Genomic DNA, 26158 nt, shown 5'->3' with positions numbered 1-26158 from the left:
ATAATCCAGGAGGTGGTATTTTAGAATTTCTATGACAAGGAAAAATTTAATACAACTAAACATAGCTTCAAAAAAATTAACTCAATATTCTCGAAAATATGTAAGTCTACCAAACAACTTTTTAATAACATTTCAAAAAAAATCATTTCTCATCATTTTCCTGAAAATCATAATTTCTGGATAAAAAAAATTTCTACTCTATCAAATGCCCTAACTCATCCAACACAAGATTTATAGAAATTCTTATATTATCATGTAGAATGTGTGTCTGTGTGCGAGAATGACAATTATTGAATTTATGTGAGCCCCGTTGTAGAACAGTTGTTTCCTAACAAAATCCTGACAGTTGTTTCCTCTATTTGGAAGACATGTAAAAATTCCTTCAAAACATATGTTCCTTAAGTGGTAAAAATTTTACTGTTTTTTTTTTTTGGTAAATTTTTTTTTCTCCCCTAAAATGTGAGAGAGGGCGAAGACATACAATTAATCTGAGGCCAATCTGCGTTACTCAAAAACCAGTTGAACCATAAAATCGATGCAGAATTATAATCAATGTGAATCCGATTTTATATAAGTTCACCAATTGCTAATTGACTGAACCAAATTAATAACATGAAACATAATTCAAAATAAAATAACCACATACATAGAAACATTATATCCCAAGCCCCAAATATTTCTTTAGATGACCAATTTATCGCACATATACATGAGATTCCCCAAACGCAAGTGAGACTCACATACTATAAAATCCAGCTATATTATTACTAAAAAAAAATAAAATCCAGCTATTAGATCCAAAAAGTACTATCATGAAAGTGAGTTCATTATACTTGAATTATTCAATAGTTAAACAACAGCACCCAAAAATTGTAAGATCTATGTATTTTTCATTACCAAAAAGAAAAATCATTGACTCCTAACAACAACAAGAACAAAAGGACAGCCAGTTACAACAATGGTGGGTTTCATCTCATAGTAAAAATACCTTGGACCGACAAAAGGAAAAGAAAAAAAAACCCAGATCTGGGCAACCGGTTCAGCCGGTGTAGATGTGAACGTGAACGGCCAAGATGAGTATGGCATAGAGAGCGAAGAAGATGAGTGTGTGAATGAATATAGCTTTTCCGTTGGTCTTCATGCCACCGAACTCTAACTGCTTACCGTTTCCCGGAAAGGAAAACAGCAACCCTGGTTGGAGCAGCACGAACAACACAACGCCGATTATCACTGGTGCCCAATCTGCCATTTCACTCTCTTTTCTCTTTTTAGCCCAACCCCAGGAAAAAAAAATGATAGATCTTTCTGACCCAGAAATAAAAATGGTGACTTTCGGTTATGAAAGTGGTAAAGGTAGTAGCTTTGGTATTTTGGGGGATGGAAATGAAGAAAACGAAAGGAGTTGGAAAGTGACGTCTAGGAATTTGGAACAATTTGGAAGCACAAGAAAAGGGTGGTAACAGTTTGTGTTAGTCTTTGTCTCGGTGTTGGCTGGGAAATTTTTTAATATGTTACGGATCACTCTTTCGTTCAAAAATTGATATTTGTATTAATTTTTTTTTTCTTTTCAATTTTTTCTTTTTTTCTTGAGATATTGACTAAACTGACATTTCTTTAATAAAAATTTACGAAATTGTCATGACAAGAATTTTTTTTTTTTAAATGTCACGTCACAATCTTGCTGATCTAACAAGCGATAATGAACTGGACATGTGACAGCGTCTAAATGGTCAACTATTCTAACTAAACAGCCCGGCGCGAATAACAGATTGTGACACGTGGCAAAAGTACAAGCATTCTGTGTAAAAGTACAGGATACCTGTACTTTTGCTATGTTCAGCATTCTGTCATTCGCGTTGGGCTGTCCAGCTAGAATGATTGATCATTCATACCCTGTCACGTGTTCAGTTTATTCTCGCTTGTCAGATCAGCAAGATTATGACATGATATTTTGACAAATTTTTTTCTAACGTGACAATCTGATAAGTTTTTGCCTAAATAATGACGATATGGTTATTGTCTCTTTTTTTTTACCTCATTTCCACCTAAATTTTTTTTCTCTCGTACCACAATAACTTCGCTCGTTGGGTGGCTCTACTTCTCTGCACGCGAAACTAGGAAATGAATTAATTAGCTTTTCATTGACATGGGTCCGGACTCGGTGACCGCCAATGTCATGTTACTCTCTCTTTGATTTATCTGTCACCCCATCCTTTTGTCCATTCTCCTCAGTGCTACAATAGTTAAAGAAAATTACTTTTATGTTACATGTGATAATTTTTTTTCCTATATATTTTTTGATAACTATATTATTTTTTTTTCTGATGGTGAAACTCACAAATTTATCTATATAATATGAGATAACTTATTTCATTTAACATGAGATTAATAAAATCCATAATTAAATCAATTTACTTCCTTTAAGAAACAAGTTTTTGTAAGTAAAAATCGTTTTTGTGCACTTCCTTTATTAGCACTCAATCACACCATTATCCAGAGTCTTATCATATCTCACAAATACAAGCTTTTATATGTTGTAACTTTCTATATCTATCACGAGTAAATATTTTTATATCTATCCCGGATATCCTCATGTATAGTTATTGTACTTGTTTTATTTTTTTAATTTGAGATGGTGTCTATTAGTATTATTATCAATATTATTATCACTTTATTTTAACGTTAGATTAATTATGTTAATTCAATAGTTATGATTTAATTTTTTTTTTTAAAAGTCGCTATTTATTTAATACTTTATATTTATTTTTACGTTTATATGATTATGATTTTTTATATTTAATGTAAAAATATTAAATATAGAAAATCATAACCATACAAAAATAAAAATAAATATAACTATTGAAGCAATATAATCGATTTATCGATAAAATAAAATGATAGTTATATTAATAATAACACTAATTAATAATATCAATATCGTATTTCTTCTTTTTAAAAAAAAAACTATTACCGGAGTATTAAAAATATGTTCTAGGAAACTAGAGTGAAAGACCTCTCTGAGTCCCTTCAAATGTCACATTATCATTATTGTTGCCCCCACCACAAACCTAGTTAGGTAAATAGTTTATGATTTTCCATCAACACATTTCTAACAATTTCAAAATTATAATATTTTATGTTAGAGGAATTAACTAAAGATATTTTAAAAAATTTATTTGTTTTGTATTATATGAATTTTACCTAGATACGCTTCCAAAATGATGTAGTTTGTTTCGAGGTTGATTGAGATAATTTTATATCATATTAATAAAAAACAATAAATCTTTAGATAATATAGTAAAATCTAACATCTCATCTTGGCTCCGTATTGAATGTTCGCTACGAAGAATTCATGAACTTCACTTTGAATGAAGAGTGCTAAAACTTTCCGAGCCTGTAACCATACTTTCCGAGCAGGCTGAAAGTGGATTGGGCTGGGATAAGCTTTGTTCCAAAAAGTTCAAGTCTATGTAAAAAAATTTCAATTTGACCTAGCCCAAGTCTAATACGAGTCTAATCGTTAGTCTGTTAATTTTTAACTTCCAAGCAAAACCATGAATCAACTTTACAAAATACTCAAATTTTGTTGTTAAACCAAAATTCATAATTTCAACGTCCAAACAGAATCATGAATCACAACAAAACTCATACAATCTGCATTTAAATCACTTTCAAAAGCAAAATGCTCAAACTAAGTAACATATATTTCATCATATCCAACAAACAAATCTATACTATGTAAATTAAAATAACTACATGAATCCACAAATGTTGATTCTATTTTATGTAAGAAATAAAGTCAGATTCTATTAAAATATAATCAAATATAATTAAGTTATAAATAATTGAAATTGATTAAATTTATATATTTTGTTTTTTCTTCAACGCATACTTATTCTATTTTATTTTATTTAAAATAAATAGTACAATATAGGCCGGCCTGTAGGCTTATAGGCTAGGCCTTGTGAAAGTGGGCCTACAACCTTTTTATTAACAAGTTATTTCAAAGTTCAAACCCGACCTATTTTACAAAATATACTAGGTCAGGTCAGACTTGACGTAAGTCGAGCCATAGCCCCTGTAGACCGGCCCGATCCAATTTCACCCTTATTTCCGAGCCTTCGTATAAGTTTGGAATGCTAGAAAACATTTGAAATTCAACAAGCAGTGCATGTAAAACCATGTTATTTGATCAACAAAGATCTCCATCACAAAAGTCCATTACATTATAAAAATGTTTCTAATTTCCGAGGATATAATATTCTGTCATTTTAATTAAAAAATAATGTCTTATTTAATATTTAAATTGAAAAATTCTTTTTTTTTATACATAAATTGAAAAATTCTACCAATAAGCTCATACTATCTTCCACCATGAACTTTTGGACATGTATAATACACAGTATAAGATAAGGTTTGATAGTATAAGACCTGATTAAATTTTGATACTATCTAGCGTTTAGCATAATATTGTATAAGATAATATTACTCAATGTTTGGTAATACACTATATAACACTAAATAGGATAAAAATAAATATTTTTAACAAAAATACTTTTTAATAAAGAATTTATATAATTCTTCCAAATATGTCATATTATATTAATTTTTATAAAAATCTATTGATGAGGCCAAAAATATATATATTAATTTTTATAAAAATAAAAATCTCTAATATTTTAAAATTTTATATATTGAAAAATTATTTTTATTTTAATATATTAATATTAAAATAATATATTTTTTATTTTTATTAAAATATATTGATGAAGAATTGCACTGTTTAATACATTATTTCTTTATCAAGCCTAATCTCAACTCTTTAGGCCTGATTAAGTTATACATTACTTTGATGTATAAAGGGATCATTCTGTATAAGCTTATATTATACGATGGTCATACCAAACAACTAAAAATATCATAACGTATAGTATAAACTTATACTATCAGGCTTTATACATCTCACCAAACAGACCATTAATTGTGCAATTGTCTCTCTCACTGTACTACACAATAATTTTAATTAAAATGATAAAATATTATGTCATTTAAAAAAACAAATATTTCCCCCTTATATTATACACATTGAATAGTTAAACTTTTCCTTGTTCACATCTAACCCTACTTCCTCCTACGGTTTTAACCACATATCAACATATTTTTTTCATATAGGGACTTATTTGAAAATATTTTTCTTATATAGATTAAATTAAAAATCAATAATACATAACCATAAGTCATTGTCATTTTTCATTATATACATGTTTATTATACCTATAAAACGGTAGGGACTGGATTGAAAACAATTTTACCTAAAATAATCGATTTGAAAACTTTTTTCGTGTAAAGATCGAATTGAAAATTAATACTACATGGGGACTAAAATTTTAATTAAATCATCAATTATTAGGGGTGACAATTTTCAAATTTTTTGTGTTAATGAATACAAAACGAAAAATCCATGCTCGGATCAATTTGTTTTCAAATTTGTGTTATGCTTGTGTTGGTAAAAACTAGCACTAAAAAATGTGTCGTGTCACGTGTTAACCCACAAATCTAAAATTGACTTGGTTTAATCTTCTTACATGTTATTTGCGTCGTGATTGTGTCGTAAACAGGTTATTCGTATTTTATCGTGTCATGTCAACCCGCATAATATGCAACATATTCTGAAGTTGATAGATTATTCATATCATGTCAACCTACATAATACGCGACATACTTTGAGGTTATTGTTGGTTATTCGATTACTTGTGTTGTATCTACCCGTAAAATAAGCTAATTATGTTAGTGTTGAAGGTTGTGACCCGATTTCAAATTCACGTCGTGTTCGTTTTAAGTGTATTTATATTCATATTGTGTCAATCAGAATTGTCACCCCTACCAATTACACCAGGGAACCTAAAGGGGATAACGAATAAATAAAGAAAAAAGAAAGGGAAACGACGTGGTTTAAAAAAAGTTCATTTCTTTGAAAAAAAAGTCGTTCAGCAAGCATGCCTGCGTGTTTCCTACAAGTGCTTGGCTGAGTTTTTTTTTCTAGCTTTTATATAGCTTCTTTTCCTTTCATACGTCTTAGCTTTTTGTTTTGTCTAGCTTTTCCTTTGAATTATAGCATAAAGGGGGGCCAATAAAGAAATCAGGTTTGTGATCAGCCACTAAATGGACAAAGATGCGTTGTATCATAATCGACCACATCTTACAGCTATTGTTTATAACAATTGAATACAAATGCCATTCTTATTCTATGGTAGCCATTTGCTAGAATTAGCCTTGTGGAATTAATTGACTCCATATACTAAAGAAAACGATGCTTTTCTTATCCAGAAAGACCCACATACAGGTCCGGATAAAAAGGAGGACAAAGATTAAAGTGCATGATTGATTATTTTTATGTTCACTTTATAGGATTCCAATTCCCTTTCTTTGAGGGATAGAACACAAACATTAATTAGTGCTTTTATTAAATTGTAACACCTCTTCAACTTGCTCTTCCTCTTTTATTCAAGCTTTGAGACTCATTCTCTTACATCCACACAATGAATGATTGGGCTCCTCCATTCATAGCTGCTGCACTGTTTTGGCTTTTGTCGCCAGGAATGATCTTTCAGTTGCCGGGGAAGAATTCACCCTTTGAGTTTATGAACATGAAGACTACTGTTGCATCCATTTTTGTACACACTGTTATCTATGGTCTGTTTCTCATGTTGTTCTTCATTGTTCTTAGTATCCATCTTTATATCTAGGAGAAGCAGCAAATGCTATATGTAAAGAAAACTAACATGCTGCGTTATCTTTTAAAGTAGATTAAGTGACAATCTGCTACTATAAACGCTGATCAATATATGTGCCCTTTTGAATTTTATCTTACCTAGTCTTCTTTACTTGGCTCCTAAAGCTTTCATGAGTATTCTGCTTTGTTGTTTATTCTTAGAAAGTGTTACATATCTATGCAGAAAAAGGACTTAATTCATCTGGTATTGAAGAAGGGTTATTTACTTACATAAGTTTCTTTTACATAATTCACATAATTTCAAGGGAAGTATCCTTTTATGTTCATTTTAAAATTTCATGTATTTCTCTTCATTAATATTTGACAAATTTTTATTGGACCTCACTTATTTAGAATAGACAAAAAGTCTTGACATGACCAAACTATGTGAAATTTTTATATGAAAAGATCCACTCCATAATTTCAATCAATAAGACAATAACATTCCTTTAAATCCTTCTCTTTTTCTCTCTCTTAATTTATTTTTTCCCATCAAAATTAATGATTCACAATTCCTTATGTCAGATCATATAAACAAAAATTATGCGAAACTAACGTTTGTGAAGAAAATAGTAAAGAGCTTGAAAGAGGGTAAAGGAAAAACAGTGACATATTTTGCTTGTTCCCATGTCCCTGGTTCTTTTTAATTTGTATTACTTTAAGTTTTTGTATTACTTTTGTTTTACTTTGAATTGAGCTATTACAAAAGAAATGATGCTTAGAATTATTGGGATATTCAAGTGTGATGAGTCCCACATTGGTTGGTAATGAGCTAAGTGAAGAGTATATAAGTGAAAGGACCCATGAATCCAATGCCTTAAGGTTTTGGGTTGAGATGTGGTGTCGAACCCACTTGGTGTACTTGGAGTAACTTGGCTCATTGGTAGTGGCCCCTCGCCACGGACTTCTCCTGGACCCGCCTGACCGTGGTATCAGAGTCGGGTTGTGCTCGAACTAGCCTAATGATTGGTTAAGAGGCGGGTTGAGTACTTGGGCCAGGAGTACTCAGTTGGGGGGAGCAAATCAATGGTGGATTTCACACTTGAGGGGGAGATTGTTGGAATATTCAAGTGTGATGAGTCTCACATTTGTTGGTATTGAGCTAAGTAAAGAGTATATAAGTGAAAGGACCCATGAACTCAATGCCTTAAGGTTTTGGGTTGAGATGTGGTGTCGAACCCACTTGATGTATTTGATTCACTTAGCTCATTGGTGATGACCCCCGCCACGGGCTTCCCCCTGGACCCACCTGACAAGAATGGACTTTCTGGACTGCTAGCTTATACTTGTTTTCTTGTACAAATACCACCAAAACCATAATCTTCATGGAAACAAGTATTAGATGAGAGAATTGATATTCAAGTGTGATGAGTCTCACATTTGTTGGTATTGAGCTAAGTAAAGAGTATATAAGTGAAAGGACCCATGAACTCAATGCCTTAAGGTTTTGGGTTGAGATGTGGTGTCGAACCCACTTGATGTATTTGATTCACTTAGCTCATTGGTGATGACCCCCGCCACGGGCTTCCCCCTGGACCCACCTGACAAGAATGGACTTTCTGGACTGCTAGCTTATACTTGTTTTCTTGTACAAATACCACCAAAACCAGAATCTTCATGGAAACAAGTATTAGATGAGAGAATTGATTTGATCCTTGCCAACTGAATTATTTGTCCCCTATAAATACTGATTCGGAGTTTCTCTTGATTTACTTTCTGTGGCATATGCTACTATCCAGATCTGAATGTGCTAGTTATAGTAGATAACAAAATGTTTTGGATGTCTATATGTCTAACACTTGGCTATAAGAAAAGGGGAAGCAATTTAGTATGACACAGCCATTGTGATAGACATTCTAGGGGAATCAAGTTTCAAGTTGTAATACAAAACGAATGGATGATTAAAGTGGTTATATAAAACCATAAATTTGATAAATATATATTATATATGTGTGAAAGTACTTTGATGAGAAAAATTATTAAGAAACTAACATACTAATAGTTGATCTTTGAAAAACCAACCAAAGAATTTACTTATAAAACAAAAATGGGCAGAATTATAATAAGTTTTATATCAATTTATTTGGCATTTCTTTTTTCTAAGCTAAAAAAAACTTAAAAAATAAAGTAAAAACTGTTTGGTGACTATACAAAATTGTTATGATGATTTTGAAGGAGAAAATATAAAATAATAATAAATTAGGATAAATGATAAAATTTATGAATACAAGTTTAGAATAAGGGTAAAACTGCAAAATAAATGAGTAGTCAAAAAAGATGACATACATCTTTTAAAAAAAAAACCCTCCTTTTGTGTGCTTTTAGCTTGTAGCTTTTTTCTTTATTATTAAAAAAAACTCTTTATAATAAGAGCTCTCATAAAAATCTATTTGACCTAGCTTCTACTTATAAGGAAAAAAAAAGTTAAAAAAAAAACTCTCAAACAGACACTTAGTCATTAATTCACTTGCATATAATGGTTTACACATGTGATAAATAAGAATTGTTACATATAAATAAAATTACGCTAAAATTAAGAATGTAACTTATACTAGTATTACTCGAAAAATTCTGATTTGATAGCCGACAATTAGATATTATTATTAGGAAGAAAATCCTTAGTGCTTTTCTTTGAATCACTTACCCCTGATGCTTTTTTTTAATCATTTATTTTTCTATGATTTTTTCCATCCAAACTTATTCTTAACATCACTATAAACTTAACTAACCTGCCTATTTTACCCTTCTTAGAAGAAGAAAATAGGTTGGTGATAAAAAAAAATAGCAGAAAAAATAAGGCTAAATATGTTAGAAACTTACAACACTTACAAAAAAGACTAAAAGTAAAACAAGTAAAAATAGAAGAAAAAAAAAACAAATTTGTGTATATGAAAAAGAAGAAAATACTGAGAAAAAATTAAGACTAAATATATTGAAAACTTACAACAATGACAAAAAAGACTAAAAGTGAAAAAAATTAAAATAGTCTTAATCAAAAAGAAGAAAATAGATAGAAGACAAAAAAAAAACAGAAAAAAAAAATAAGACCAAAAAAATAGAAGAAGAATAAATTGTAAGTTTAAAATATTTTGATCTTATTTTTTTCCTCAATCTATTTTCTTCTTTTTAATTTAAATATATTTGGTATTTTTCTTCTATTTTCAAGTTTTTCACTTTTAATCTTTTCTATCACTATTAAAAGTAATAAAAATAATAAGACAAAAAGGAAATAGGAGAAAAAATCAGGTTTGTAAGTTTCTAACATATTTGGTCTTACTTTCTCTTCTATTTTTTTTGGATTCGTTTTTTTCTTTTCATTTGGACTATTTTCATGTTTATTACTTTTATTATTTTCTATTACTAATGTAGGTTTCCAACATATGTCGTCTTATCTTTTTCTTTTATTTTTTCCCCAATCTATTTTCTTCTTTTTAATTCAGATATATTTAACTTTTTTTTTCTTATTTATTATATTTTTACTTTTAGTATTTTGTATTTCCTTCTTTTTAATTTAGACATATTTAACCTTTTTTCTTATTTATTATTTTTTTACTTTTAGTATTTTCTATTTTCTTCTTTTTAATTTAGACATATTTAGGCTTTTGTTTCTTATATATTATATTTTGACTTTTACTATTTTTTTGTAAATTTTATAAGATTTCGACATATTTGATTTATTTATTTTTTGTGCTCAGTCTATTTTTTTATAAGAAAAGTAAAATAGGAAAAATCAGTTAAGTTTCTAACAGTTTTAAGGATGAGTTTAAATGGAAAAATTCATTTGAGGTAATTGATAAAAAAAAATAAGGAAATTAGTGATTCAAAGTTAAAGCATAAAAGGTTTATTATTATTCAAATTGAATATTAGTACCGCACTTATTAGAGTTACCTTAAACAATTAACCGAAAACCTAAATGTTTGAAAATTCCAATTATTTTTAAAATAATTACTAATGTATAGATTTATATTATTTAATAATAGTTTAAAATTTAAATATTTTCGCATATACATGCATAAAGGTAAAAACTCTACATATATGGTTAAAAAATAACATGAAAATACAATTAAATTAATTGAATAAAATTTATTATTTAGAATATTAATTAATGAATCCCATTTTTCAAAATAATATTTTATCATACATATATATATATATAATATTTAATTTTTTTCATATTTACATTGTCCGGGATGTAGAACAAATTACTATCCGAGATGAAAAATTTACAATCTAACATAATGAAATTAGTTAAAATTTAATTTTTTTTTTCAAAAAATGATGAATACTTAATAATTAGTTTTTATTCCTGCATATGTATAATATTTAAAAAATTTAACATTGCGTAACTTTATATGACAATAGACATATTATTTAATTAATTTAATTATTAGAAGATTTAAGAAATAAACTTATTTTTTTAATGATTTTTCGCTACACTACACATACATATACAGGGGATGCTTACTAATTGAGTTGTTGTTTTATAATATTTAGATATTTCCATTTTCACATGGCGTGAGGTTGAAATTTTTTTTATTTTTTTTATGGTACACATAAAGGGTAAGGCCCAAGGAAAGAAACATAAAAACAAAAAGTAAATAAACAAAGGATTTTATTTTTCTTATATCACATACGATAAATCCTTTCTCCTACTCTCACAACAAATGGTGGGACCCATTTTATTTTAAAGAAAAGAAAAGAAAAGAAAACATAGCACAGAAATCAAAGTGAGAGTATGAGATAAATTTCTCTTAAGTGATTAAGAGAAATAAAACCCATAAACAAATTGTAGGGCCAAGGCTCTTATCACCAGAATATAAGAGAAAAGCCAAAATCAGATTATGGAGTTCTTCGTAAGAGGAGTTGAAATAATAAGTGCCCCAAAGTTTCCCAAAGTCTGGGTAAGGCTTCTTTAGCAAGTCAATCCGCACATTTATTCTTGTCACTTTTCACATGAGCAAAAATGATCCTCGAATCTTTTTTCTTCCAAGCCTGAATCCTAACTACCAAGGGTAGTTCTCAAATGTCATTTACCATTTACCAGGAACGATAAGCAAGTTGATAGCTTGAAAAGAGTCTCTTTCTATTTCTATTTTTTTGTGATTATGCTGCCAAATGAATTCCAAACCTCTAGAAATGGCCCATAGTTTAGCTTGTAAAAGGAAACAAATACCAAAGTGAAGGGAAGCTACATATTCCCCATTTGAGTTTCTAATGATATCTCTACAAACAGCTTTTCCTTTTAAAGCACCTCCATCAACGTTTGATTTCATCCAGTTACTCTAAAGGCAAGGCTAAGAATTATGGTTCTTAAAGATAGCAACATGGTTAGATTTTTCTTTTTGTTGAAGCAGACAGAAATAATGATTTTCATGTAACCATAGATGAAAACTAATTCTTAATCCTATCTCTTAAAATTAGACTTAAGAATATCCTTATTCCTCTAAAACCAAAAGAACCAGCAAGTAAAAAAGAAATAGTCTTTTCATCCAGTTAGCCTACCTTCAGAATGCACCAAGTTCCTTTTTAACTAGTTGTTCAGATCTTGTTCTTGAAAGAAATGAGAGGGGTAAGGCTAGAAAAAAGCTTTATTCCAAATGTTTAGAGCTCTTGGGCAATCCCTTGGTACATGAAGAATTGATTCCACCTTATCATTGCAAGAATACAACCTATTAATCCCATTTCACCACATGGTAGTTATGCTTCTAGTTTAAAGTCTACCACGGGAAAGTTTCTAGATCAAAAACTTCATTTTTTAAGGACTTGACTAGCTCCAGATTCTGTCTCAGGGAAAAGTGGTTGAAAGGAGGTTGACCTTCATTAATCTAGTGTAAGCATAACTCACCATAGATGAGGAAGGTTTCAAATCAAGCTAGGATAAGCTATCACTGCTAGCTTCAAATTGAGGGGAGGGATGGCCTTGATTCTTTTAAAGGTATCTTCTTCCAAGAACTCTTGAAGTAGGCCTAAATTTCAGCAGCCAGATAGAGGGTCAACACACGTTGTCACAATATCTTCAAAGAGGATGGGGTGAAGTAAAATTTAACTTCAGGCAAAAGATTGTTCATAGTCCCTATCCACTTATCAAACCAGAAGTTAATTTTAGTACCATCAATAATCTCCCAAGACAGGCCATCAAGCATGATAAACCAAATCTTGCAGAGATTCTTCCATAAAAAGGAGTCATAAGCTTTGCTTTCGGGTTGGCTAGTAAAATCCAACCTCCTTCTATATTTTTCTATAAGAACTTGAGCCCATTTGAGATGGAGAGTTGATAATGGACCAAACCATTCTATGAAAAAAAGCCTTATTATGTTTTGGTAGGTTATGGATCCCTAGCCCACCATAGTATAGATAGAAGATATATTTTAATGATAACAAAGTGGTAATAACTAAAAGAGAAGAGCCTTGAAGACAACAAGGCAAGAAGAATAAACCAATAGCATCGAGATGACAATTCAAGAGCAATAAACATCAAATTTGTGAAATAATTAAGAAGAGATTTCAAGATCAAAACCATAAGAAACAAGAAAATATTGAAGAACAACAAAACCATGGACAACTTATAAGAGGAATATCATAACACAAGCCATGGTGAAATAAAAATCAAGTTCAAGCTTTTATGGTATCTTTTTGTAAGGGTTTGATGATGTTTTCTTTCATGAGCTCAACATTGCATAATCTTTCAAAATTGCCTGACTCCTATACATATCATCTTGACATGCTTTTCTAACATAGAAAAATAACCAACAAATGTTAAATGTGATGATCGCTTTTACAAGAGTCAAATAAGAACAAGTAATCATATATCAGATACTAATCCATGCATGTCATGCTAAAATGTTTACTCTGACTTCTTGCCTCGAAGAGCATCTATCTCAAGAATACCTATACCTGAAAAATGTGCCCCATATGGAGTGAAATTTTGACAAATCTCAGTAAGACAATGGGTCCTCAAGGATTCCTCCGCCCCAAGCTGACTTACCGGCATAATATAAGTTCAACAGGATAACAAAATAATATGAGCAATAAATATCAATAACTGTGCAATATAGGATATGATCATGTCATGTGTGTATGCAACTATTCTACAGATCAGAGAACAAAGTAGGCTTTACGCATGCCTACAACCTACGTAGAGTATAAGTGGCTCTCCTTATACCCCCACACGCGGATTTACCACCTTTATGGCTTCTGCCATACATCGAGAATTACTGCCCGGTGTGGTAGCCCCATGCATATACATATAGCAATTGCACCAAATAATTCTCATCTCAATCAAATATCAAATGCTCATAATATAACATATATCATTTTCAAAACACATATCAAGCACATAAACCAACCTCCCATGGAATTTGGTGGAGCATACAACAGATCAATTCGAGGACTAGAAGCTTAACTGTCAAGCTAAGTCCTCCCTTAACGACTAAGTGTACAAAAGGTCACCAATAAACACAGTATCCAGCAAGGTTACAGATATGTTTTCATAATAAGTATACCATCAATAAGCATATCCTAGCTTTTCGGATTAAAAGGAACATTATTTCTTTTTTGTTTTGCTTATTGCAAGCTCTTTTCAAAGCCCAATGCACTAAATCGTGTTTATCATTTTTAAAACTGGTGTTGCATCTCTTTACCAAAACTAAACATCTTAAGCTTTCTAACGACATACTATACGTCTCTATTGGAGTTTTATAACTCCGGTTATGTTTTTCGCAAAGTGACTGCTGCAAACTGAATTTCCAACAGCAAGGAAGAAGATTCAAACTCAAACCGCGATCAATCCACTTATCCCATGGATCTAACAATTTATAGATTGTAGCCTTACGTGTTTGCTTCACATAGGTCCAAATCGCACTCAATTCGAAGCTCTTTAGCTCGAGATATCGCGATTTTTTCAAATTAGCGTGTTGCTGTTACATTTACACAAGTAATCGATTACCAACAAAGTGGTAATCGATTACCACACTGCAGAATGCAGAAAACTCGTGTTTTTGTTACATAATCGCCATTTTAATGGCTTCCAATGGTTCTAACTCCCATTTTTCTCACACACAAAAGTTAAATACACTCCTATATACTTAGATTAATTGTCCCACACTTAAACCGTCAAAGTTTCTCTTTTTCACAACCCAAAACAAGCTATTTTCATGAAAATTCAAGGGAAATAGTTGAGAGTTACCTTAAAGCTTTCAAAAACATAAAAAGGTGGATTCTTGGAGGTCCCCAGTCCTCGCAACACTTCTGTCCACTAAGACCCACGAAAATGGCTTCACCAAAGGTGGTTTTTTCTTCACAAAAACTTCAAAATAAGGTGTGGTGATACCCCAACGCCCCAAAATGAAAATGGCACACTTCAAGACCCCATGGCAGCAATCAAGATGTTATTTTCTACCAAAAATTCGAGCCTTTAGGTGCTACCAAGTCAAGGGATGAATGATAGAAGGTTTATGGGTGTTTGATGTTTGCCTCAAGAGAGAAAAACACAATCTTGAAAGGGAAGTGGGGGTGGCTATCATGGAAGAGAGCATTGAGCTATCTGGGGTTTCTAGGGTTGCGTAAATCATACATCATATTTTCTCTAGCCAATAGGATTTATTACTGCACACGCATGATATATATATACATACATATATATATACATGAGAAATGTTATATTTACAAACTTTTTGTTTACAAACTCTTATAAACAACACTAAGTATGACCGATCATACTTCAATCAAGAGTATATGACCGGTCATACTTAGTGTAATTTGTAAAAAAAGTTTGTAAATGAATCCTTCCCCTATATACATATCTTTAATATATATATATATATATATATATATATATATATATATTGATGCATTATATTAATTTATGATGATATAATGTTTTCTATTATGATTATACTATTTTTTGTTATGATTATACTTGAAGTGAACTTATGGAGGAATCCTTCGAGAACCCTTAGTTTACAGAGATTGTTATCTCACCCCATGTGGGGACCATATTTTCAGGTATTGAGACTCATGATGTTGGTTCATCTCGTGACAAAAGGTCGACATAGACATTATAGCATGACATGATACAATTATTGTTTTCATTTGATATACGTATATCCATATGAGACATGACTGTTATCTAAATTATTATGCTATGTTATGTTTGTAAGAAGCATAGAGGTTGTATATATCTTTTAGAATAAGCTTGTTTATTTTTGTCAGAGAACATGTATAAGCATATAGCACTGAGTATTTATGTTATTTTGGTTATGTAATGTAATGACATAACTATATGCATGCTTATTATTCTGAGATAGAACATATTCATGTGTTATGAGAGCCTATGCAATAGATTGCTAGGTCAGGCTATGCATGTATGTTTAGTTGTATAAGATGTTCATAATGTAATTACTGAGATAATGTTGTAAGGATAATTAGGACAAAGACTTAGTCAAAACCCTACATAATGGAATGTATTAAGTAAACAAGTAATAAGGTATCAACGGATAAAGCAATGGATTAAAGTTAAATTAATTTTGCGTTTTGCAATATATAAGGAAAAAGGAAAAAGTTTATTCACTTTAAGATTTCAAGACAAATCTCTAAATAGTAGTTAGCTTTCGTATTTATTTAATTAAACATGTTGTGCCTAATATCATGTGTATGTTAATACACCGACGGCCGACGGGTTATTACAGATAATATTAGCACAAATTATATCTAGTCTTTTGTAGACTCTATCAAGATGGAGGAACTTGGCACCCCTCCAAGTGTATTTTTCACCATTGCAGCCCAAATCCATAACATGACAATCATCTGGAACTTCCTTGAAATTAATGCAGCTGGCCAGATTAGCAAGAGCGCCACCATTTTTTCTTTGGCAGTGGATATCTCATTGAAATCTCCCTTCGTTACCTAAGGTTAAGACATATTCTCGCTAATTCTTCTAAGATTTTTCCAAAGGCTACTTCTGATGTCTTCTTTCGGGCTAGCATATATAACCGTAATCAAAAACTTTCCCCCAGAGATGTAGGTTCAATAACAGTGGAATAATTAATTTCTTTTTCCAATTAAGTCGATGGTGCAAATAATATATTAAGCCAATAATATATTCAACAATATGGTTTTTAAACCCAAGTTAATTTATTCTTCTAATGGAAGTTGTGCCATTAATTTTTGACTCAAGGATAACAGCCAAACCCACCTTATGCTTCTTACTGAAGTTCCTCGGGGTATTTTTAAAAGGCATTTTAGCCTTACCCCTACATTTCCACTAGGGGTGGCAAAAATGAACTAACCCGTCGGGTTGGCTCGTAACCCGCAAAAAACGAGCCGGGTTGAGTTGGTGAAAATGAGCTGCCATCTCGATTCAGCCCGACCCGAGCCAACCCGAGCTCAAATGAGCCAGCTCGCGGGTTTAACGAGCCAGCTCGCAGGTTACTCTCTTTTTTTATAAATAAAATACAATAAAAAAAGTTACACACGGTCACACTCACAGTCAGTCCTCAGACACGCTCACTCACCGTCACCGCTCTTAAACTCACCACCAGTCACCACTACCAGCAGTCACCCCATGTCCGTCCCCCACCCTACCCACACCGATGGCGACGAAAAACTTTAAGGTATTTCAGATCTTGCATTTTGTTTTACTGATCTTGCATTTTGTTAATTTTTTCCTCCTTTTTATTCCAGATCTTGGCAGCCAGTAGCCACCGTGCTCCTCCTCTCCACCGACCGCCACCTCTGTGTTTTCAGGTATTCTTTTTTTTCTTCTTAGTCTAAACTTGTGTTGGACGGGTGTCAAGCACAAACGCATATCTTTTTTGTTTTTATCAGTTTGGTGTCCACAATTAGTTGATTCACTTGGTTCTCTTTTTGGGTTAATGATGATTTGTATGCTTCACTGCATGATGGGTGAGTGTTTTATAAGGAAACTTGATGGGTGGGTGTTCCCATTACTCGATTTAAGATCAAGGTCTGTTCCCCCCCTCTCCTACCAATTTTTTTTGGGTTTAATATATATATATATATATATATATATATATTTATATATATATATTTGTTTGGTATTGAGTATCCTAATCTGGGTATCTTTGATCATTGGTGTATAAGAAGAATTGGGTTGATGGGAATTGGTTTGGATTTTTATGTGCAATGCATGTCAATATGAATTTAAAATCAGTTAGTGAATACATTTGGTCATTTAAGAATGTAGGGTTTTTTATTTTTTTTATTTTTTTTATTTTTTTTATTTTTATATTAAATTCAATGACTGGAAGAAACTCTTGTTCATTTGGAGTATAGCTTGTGATTTCAATGTATTATATGGGTTGTTGACTTTCACAGAGTTGTCAGCAATGGTTTTGATGATGGGATTTTATGAAAAAGAAAAAAGTTTTGATTGTAGCTTTAGGGTAGTTTATCTTTTGCTTGTTATGAATTTTAAATTCAGTGATATCAAGTATCATTTTAATCAATGAAATTTGATTCAGTGACTGGAATTTATTATGTCAGAAATCACCATATCAAAAATGCAAAGTTGAACGTAAATGTTATTGATTATATGATTGTCCCCAGTTTTATAGATGCAACCTGATTCTTATGCTATTTTTATGAATTGGGGACTCTTAATGAGTTAAATCATCAAGTTGAAACTCTAGACATGTTCAGATTTCTATTTCACCATTATAATGCAGCATATGGAGTGGTTATTAATTGTTAGATTAGTTTAAAATTTTAAGAGAATTAAATCTGAGTATGGATAAAATACAATTGGTAATTTATGACAGATCATTACAAATACCAAATGAGTCCTTGTTGGGTTTTTATCTTGTAAGGCATTAAATAACATAAATCAATTAGATGATTCTGCACTTTAATACAAAAATTATATGCCTTCAGCTGAGATAGTTATTAGATGTTGAGGAAAATCAATATTGACATAGAATGAGGAAGTAAGGATGCATTGTTTGAGGTTCCTGATTGACCTAAAGGTTTTGAATCAAGGCTTGATATTTTAATTAAACAAAGTTAAGGTTATCTTGCTGCTATTCACTCCCTTTTTGGCTTTTTCTTCTATTCTTCAAAGAATGCTCCACTATATGTCATTTGCAGTTCCAAATATTTTTTGTAACCCGAGAATCTCTTGCTCTTGTATGATCATGCATTTGAATTTTGAACCCCTTTTGTCCTTTCATCTGTGGTGACCTAAAAGAAACTAATCTCACTTTGCTATATTGATTTGTTTATTTTGCTTACGAAAATTTAAGAATCACTGCAAAGCATACCATTAATTTAACTGCTGTCTTATACAGTGATATTTCAAAATGGGATGCACATTAAATTACAACACCAAGCAAATATGATAGGAATTGACCTTGCACACTCAACACCAAGCAATAAATGCTGGAAAATCTGAACATGATGTTTATTTAGAGGAGCCGCCTGTAATGGTTATTGACAACTGGAATAGTTTAGATGCATTGCAATGGTGGAAGGATAATAGTTGTCGTTTTCCGAGTCTATCATTAATGGCTCGTGACTTGTTAAACATTCCTATTACCACTGTGGCATCTGAATCTGCTTTTAGCATTGGATCACGTGTGCTTAACAAATATAGAAATAAGTTGTTGTCAAAGAATGTTGAAGCTTTGGTATGTACCCGCAATTGGTTGGCTGGTTTTGTTGCCAATGGTAATTTATTTATTTTCAATTCAATTAAAATTTCATTTTTCATTTGTCATTGTAACCTTAATAGATTATTTACATTTTATGGTTTGTGTTTTGTAGATGATGATGATGATGAATATGGTATTTCCCATATATTAGTTTCTTCACGGGGATCTAATGATCGTGAAACTCTTTATACATGATCTAATGATAATGGTGTACTTTTGGATGTTTATATTTTGATATTGTACTGTATTTTGGCTATGGGAACTCATAGGACAATTTTTATTTTGTAATGTGTTTATCTACTGCTATGTTGGGATTTCTTAATTTATTGGTTATGTTTTATTAGTTACTGTCTTTAAACCATTATCCATTAGGCAATCAATAGTTTTGGCAGTATTGATAATTTTATACAGGAGAACAAACCACAAAAATTAAATTTTTTTAGCCAACCCGCGAGCCAATATTTCGAGCTAACCAACTCGCGAGCCAACCCACTGGCATCATTTCGAGCTAACTCGCGAGCTTTTTTTGAGCCAACCCGTGAGCCTTTTTACGAGCCAACCCGCGAGCTGATTATCGAGCCAACCCGCGAGCCAACCCTAACCCAGCTCGGGTCGAGCCGGGTTGGGTTTTCTGGCTCGTTTTTTTCAAGCCAACCCGACCCGACCCGTTTTTTTCGGGCTTAATGCGGGTTGGGCCGGGTCGAGCCGGGTTGGCCCGTTTTGCCAACCCTAATTTCCACACTACATAGTTCATTGAAAACTAGTATGGGTTCCAAGATCATAAAGTTCTTAGGGACTTGGGTTTGTTTTGTCATCAATTATTACCCTCGGCAGGGGACCAAATTCCATTCTTGATGGGTTATTATATTCAGATATAGCTCCAGATTCCATAGCAATAGGAATTTCTAGATCATAATTGCAGTCAAACATGGTCTTATCATTGCAAATTACTTTGGAATTAGAGTGTGCAACTCAGGTAGAAGTAAAATAATCTTTATTGATTATGGGATGAAGAGACTCCAAACCATAGGTAAATTTGCAATCTGCATTTTTTAATCAATATTTTGGCATGGAGAAGGTTCTATAGCCCAAACATATGCCCAAACCATAAGTATATTATATTATATATATATATGGAAATATATTTCTACAGGCACTTTAGATAAGCTTGTCTACAGCTATCCCTTTTTAACTAAGTATGACCGGTCATACTTTAAAATTATATTTTCTCTCTCTGCCACGTCAGCCGACAGTGTCTGAGGAGAGAGAAAAAAAGAACAACTTTATTGTTATAACTAAGTATGACCGGTCATACTAAGTATAACTAAGAACAACGTCAGCCAAAATATTGATGGATGACGTTTTTGTGTTCTAAAATAGTAATTCCAAATCTGAAAAACGTTGGTATTATCCCCCAATTTATGATTATGTAACCACCACATAATGATGTATTGAATTGTACTTACTTCCTTGTTAATGCATATCCTATATAAGATATGACTTCTATGTAAATGTAATGATGAATAAGAATGAGGTTTTATCCTACTTCTGTGTCTCTTTTCTTTTCTCGTACTTCCTCCCATTTTTTTTATTAATAACCTCTACCAACCAAACAAACCCCCCACCGCCTAATCTAAATCTATACACCCGATTTAAATATATGCTATTTTCTTTCAAATCAAAACCTCTTTTCTCTTCCCAAGATTCCTTGTTTGAGTAACTTGTTGCAATTTTCCTCAAAGTCGTTGTTATGGCGGTTGATCACTTTCTTCGTAGCAAAAAGGGTATCTCATCTCAAATCACGTGAGTAGTGGTTAACAAAGCGTGATTTATCTAGGTTTGGACTTGGGCTTACTGATCAAAAGAAATCAAATCTTGTGAGAAGGAGGAAACACTTTCATCAATTTGTGCAGAATACTAGTATGCCATTTTGATATCAGTTAATTATTATCATTATTTTTTTTATTAGAAATTTAAGAAAATACATTTTTCGAGTTTAAAGTAATCTTTAAGTTATCTTTGATGATAAATAAATAGTAAATAGCCCTCCAGACCAGTTGCTATGGTTAAATTTGTCAATGAGAGGGCAGAAGTGAAGAAAGAATAGTGGTGATAAATAAATAAAATAAAAATTAAAGAACCATTATTCACGTGCTTCCATCCGTGTGGCTCTTTGATTGGCCTTATTCACTATTTTTTATTGTTTTAATTATGATTGGCCTTGTTATTCACAGGCATTGGAGTTATTTTCATGTAGCTTTTGCAAGAGTTTTTTTTTATAACCTTATAATTAGAAATGAGTATTTGACAATATGTATCCAATATGCTTAATATGGCGAGAATTTTACAGTCAATCAATCTTATGTAGCTTCTGTTTATCTTACAATTATGTGTGCCTATAGTGAAATAGCAACTTAAGATATTGTTTGTTGTCTTATATTGCTTAATTACATGATTGTTGATAAACATATGCACCTATGTATTCTAGCTATTCAACGAACTGGTCTTATGATTGCATGCAATTTATATGGATACTTGATCTAAAAAGAAAAAGAAAATTATGTGCTTAATGAGTATTTTAGTAAGGAAGTATATCTTGCAAAGTTTTAGCAGGGAGAAACTATTAGATAACTTTAATTAAAGTACTGAATCTATGAGAAATTTAAAAAAAAGGGAAGGTCGATGGCATATAAAATTATTTTTCACAAAATTCTTAATAAATAAAAAATTGTTCTAAAGATGACAATTTTGTTTATGTATTAGAATATGTGCAATTAATTTTGCCTTTTATATTTCTATTAATTTTGTGTTAAAAAAGGCAGTTACAAATTATTTGCCATCAATCAAATTTAACTTTTGGAATGAATGAGAAACTGTTGGAGTATTTTGTGTATACTATATTTTATTTCAATCTATCCAGTAATATTCTTTTAATTGAATGCAAATAAAACATAATAATGATATGCAAATAAATGCATTCTTTTAATTGAAATTTAACTGTTAATTAAATAATCGTTACAATTGTTTTATATATGATTAAATCTCATAACCGTTACTGTTTTCTCATGCATGGTTAAATGTTATTCAATAATTTAATGCATGAATTTGTAAGTTGACATAATTATGCATATGTATTAAATGATAAAATAATGATTATTATCATTGTGGTTTTGTGATTTTTATGATTGAATGCAATTGTGTCGGTTATTGATTAACATTATTAATGATTATTGTAATCGAACATTATAATTTTTATATTTATTATTATTTTGAATTGACCCCTTTTTCTTTTGAGTAAAGAAAATACATGTGATGAACATTTATAATCTTGATTTATTTTGAAAGCACATCAAATATAAAATTGTGTATGCAATGATTTTATGGTGAAAGACTCTTAAAAGATGAAGATTGTTTTTATAATATTTTAAAAGTTCTGAAATAATTTTAGGATGTAACATAAATTTGATAGCATTTAAAATGAGAGTTGGTTTTTGTTCGAATTGATTGTTATAGATATAACATTTGAAATGATCGTTTGAATCTCATATAGATGAATTTTAGACCCGTTGGTTTAAAAGCATTGTCTGAAATAAATGTCAAATCTATGAAAGATCTCTAGATATTTTGAGGGAGCACATATAATGATATAACCCTTTAAGAAATAATAGAAAATCCAAATTGGATCAAATCATGAAAGAAGCCAAACGAAAGTGGCTAATAAAATGAATATGGGCAAGTATATATGAATCTCAGGCCATTAAAATTAATCTCACTGTTAAGGCTTATAATATCTTTGTTGGTTATTGCTCCTGAGGTAGCAAAATCCGAATTATTTTTGCATATATACAAAATGATATGTGATGCATGTAATCACACATATTAATATGGAAGAAGCCAATTTCAATACAATAATTTGCAATATAAAAATTAATTAATAGCTCTAGAAGAGCTAATGTGTGATTACTAAGGGGGATCAAGTTGGCTATAAATAATATCACGTTGAGACCATAGATGGTGGTAAAATTGAATATTATTACAAATATTGCAGGTAAGAAATGTGTATCAAAAGAGAAAAATTACCTATTTTTCTCTGGATTTGTACTACATTAATATTCGCATGATTGAAAAATATATGCCTTGGTAAATCAAAAGGATATTGATTATAATAACTTTATTATTTGGCATGACCGGTTGGACCATCTCGAATCAAATGTGATGAGAAAAAGTTATTGAAATTCATATGATCGTGTATTGAAGAACCAGAAGATTCTTTAATTTATTGAATTTTCATGTACTGCTACATTAATTATCACCAGCTAAAGTTGAGATTCAATCTCTTGTAAGGGTGAAATATATGGGCCTATTCACCCATCATGTGAACCTTTCAAATATTATGAATATAATAGATGCATCTATAAAATGGCCACATGTTTGTCTATCTTAACATTTGTGAGATTGTTAGCTCAAATGATAATATTAAGAGCACAATAAAGATAATTCATCTTCATAATGCTAGTGAATTTATATATTAGCATAATTATTTATTAAATGTCTTCAATTGATTGCTAGAACATTGCCTATGAGAACAAAGCTCCTTATTTTTGCATGGGGATATGCTATATTTTATGCTACAGTACTTGTACGCATCATGCCAATAAGTTATCGTCTCCTCATTACATTGGCTTATGCTATATTTTTTATGTGCGTTTTATATTCTAATTACTCCACCACAATGTACAAAAATGAAACCAAATATATTTGGAAATATATATTGGTATGAATCTCCTTATATAATATCTTGAAATAATGACTGGAGATTTAGTGAATTATTATTATCAGTCTAGTCTTTCCAACATGAGAGGGAGAGAATAAACAGTTGAAAAATATAGAATGCATTATTATTATCTTATATAGATCCTCGCACAAAGTAAATATGAGAAAAAATATTATATATCGACTGCCAGTTGATTTCACTGACCAATAAGTCTAATATTCCAACTGTAATGCTCCAATTCATATTGTGTATGGAAAAATGATCGGTTCCAAAGATAAAAATCTTTGGGGAGAGGAAATGAGTAAATCATGAATTCATTACAAAAGCATGAAACACTCACAGCTCAAAAAGAAAAAATAACCCATGCACTAAAAACTGAACTATTAGTCAATAACTTACAAGCATGATTCCAAGAAATTTATTAAAAAAAACCCATTCCAAACAATAATTGGTTAAGGAATTTGTTCTCCTTAATCAGAAATTTATGGACTAATTGGGTTTTCAAAAAAAAAAAAACCAAAATAGACGAAATGAACTTAACAAGTGCATACATACACCTTGGGATCATTAATTCATGTACATGTGAATCCTAATAGCTAACAAGAAGATGCATATGAGACCAAAGTAGAGGACAGAGTGGACCAGTATTGATAGTCCACTAGTTTGGAAGTTGCCAAACTCTACAATCCTGTTTCTCCCAGGTATCTGGACCAGTAGCCCAGGAGTTAGGAGAATGAAGAGCACCACTGACACAAAAACTGGCCCCCAATCTTGCATCTTCTCCTCCTTCTCTCACTCTCTGTACTTGGGGGTCTCTTTCACTATCTATTTCAATTGTGGTTGCAATTGCAATTGACAATAATGAATGCAAATGGGACTTAAAAAAAGGAATTGGGGTGGAAAGTGGGGACTTTGGAAGAAGAGACAAGCAATTGATGACATGGGAAAAGCAAAGGTTGTGGAATCAAGCCATTCTGATTCATTTTGTACAACTCACACCCACACGCACGGCACCAAAACTAAAAGGAAGCTTCATCCTTGTAAGGTACATTGAGGGGTATTTATTGCCTTAAACCATGGTTTTAAATTGCATTTACAGTCACAGCTGAGTTGTGATTCTTGTTGTATGGTGCGGCAGAATGAATTTTTTTTTTTATTTCTCGAATTAAAATGATCATATCTTCTCAATTATTTATCATAGGAAGATTATATTTATAAATTTTTTGTTTACAAACTACACTAAGTATGACCGGTCATACTTCAATCAAGAGTGTCTGATCGGTCATACTTAGTGTTATTTGTAAAAAAAAATTGTAAACGAATCTTTTTCCCATTTATTAATAGATTAACGAAATAGCTGATTAATGATCAGTAATTAAAATGTTCATTTTTTTTTTCTGTTTTACAAAATTTGTCATTAAAATTGTAACGGATGATCCGTCATTCAATAACTAAGAAAATTGAGACGTGATGATATTGAAATGGAACATAAAATAATATGGGTAAAGTTACTATCATGTAACATAACCTAACCAATTTTTCCTACTCAAAGAAAGATGCATGTAGGTCCCATACATATAATAAAAACAAAAAATAAAAAATGCTAGTGCGGAAACCAATGTATGAGTGGGTAAATTTTTTTATATCATGTTACATAATATTAGTTTTTCCCAAATAATATATTCCATTTCTCACATGTTTCGGACGACAATTTAGTGCATGACATGATGTATAAATATAGTTTTAGATATTATTCGGTGTTCAAAATTCTAACAGATTCAATTAATTCGGTTTATATTCTAATTAATTTATATTTTTCCCTCGTAACTAAATTGACCTGACCCATGTGTGGGCCTAAGTACACGTAGGCATGCTTCAATTAGATGTGTGCCTTGGTGGATGATTACGCGATGGATAAGATTATAGGAAGCTGATGTATCAAATAA

General features: G+C 31.2%; 2 protein-coding genes across 3 annotated transcripts; one reads left to right on the top strand and one right to left on the bottom strand.

The window, feature by feature from the left end:
* Nucleotides 1-672: 672 nt before the first annotated feature.
* LOC133298805 (uncharacterized) lies at nucleotides 673-25151 on the bottom strand. 2 transcript variants are annotated; one of them, XM_061498163.1, is made up of 3 exons: nucleotides 24793-25151; nucleotides 9680-9695; nucleotides 673-1255 (listed from the first exon to the last, which is right to left on the bottom strand). In XM_061498163.1, exons 1-3 carry the CDS (start codon nucleotides 24987-24989, stop codon nucleotides 1040-1042), a joined length of 429 nt encoding a protein of 142 aa, XP_061354147.1. In that variant the 5' UTR covers nucleotides 24990-25151; the 3' UTR covers nucleotides 673-1039. The 2 variants fall into 2 exon arrangements, with proteins under 2 accessions (XP_061354147.1, XP_061354156.1); XM_061498172.1 differs by lacking the exons at nucleotides 9680-9695; nucleotides 24793-25151 and adding an exon at nucleotides 3693-3702 and having other exon boundaries at nucleotides 673-1242.
* On the top strand, nucleotides 6396-6895 carry LOC133298842 (uncharacterized). Its single transcript, XM_061498216.1, has one exon. It carries the CDS (start codon nucleotides 6540-6542, stop codon nucleotides 6744-6746), a length of 207 nt encoding a protein of 68 aa, XP_061354200.1. The 5' UTR covers nucleotides 6396-6539; the 3' UTR covers nucleotides 6747-6895.
* Nucleotides 25152-26158: the final 1007 nt, after the last annotated feature.

Source organism: Gastrolobium bilobum, unplaced genomic scaffold, assembly GCF_033153095.1.
Source record: "Gastrolobium bilobum isolate Gb01-03AN ecotype WA unplaced genomic scaffold, APGP_CSIRO_Gbil_v1 utg62301, whole genome shotgun sequence".
Taxonomy (NCBI): Eukaryota; Viridiplantae; Streptophyta; class Magnoliopsida; order Fabales; family Fabaceae; genus Gastrolobium; species Gastrolobium bilobum.
This window is presented reverse-complemented; position numbering and strand designations above follow the sequence as displayed.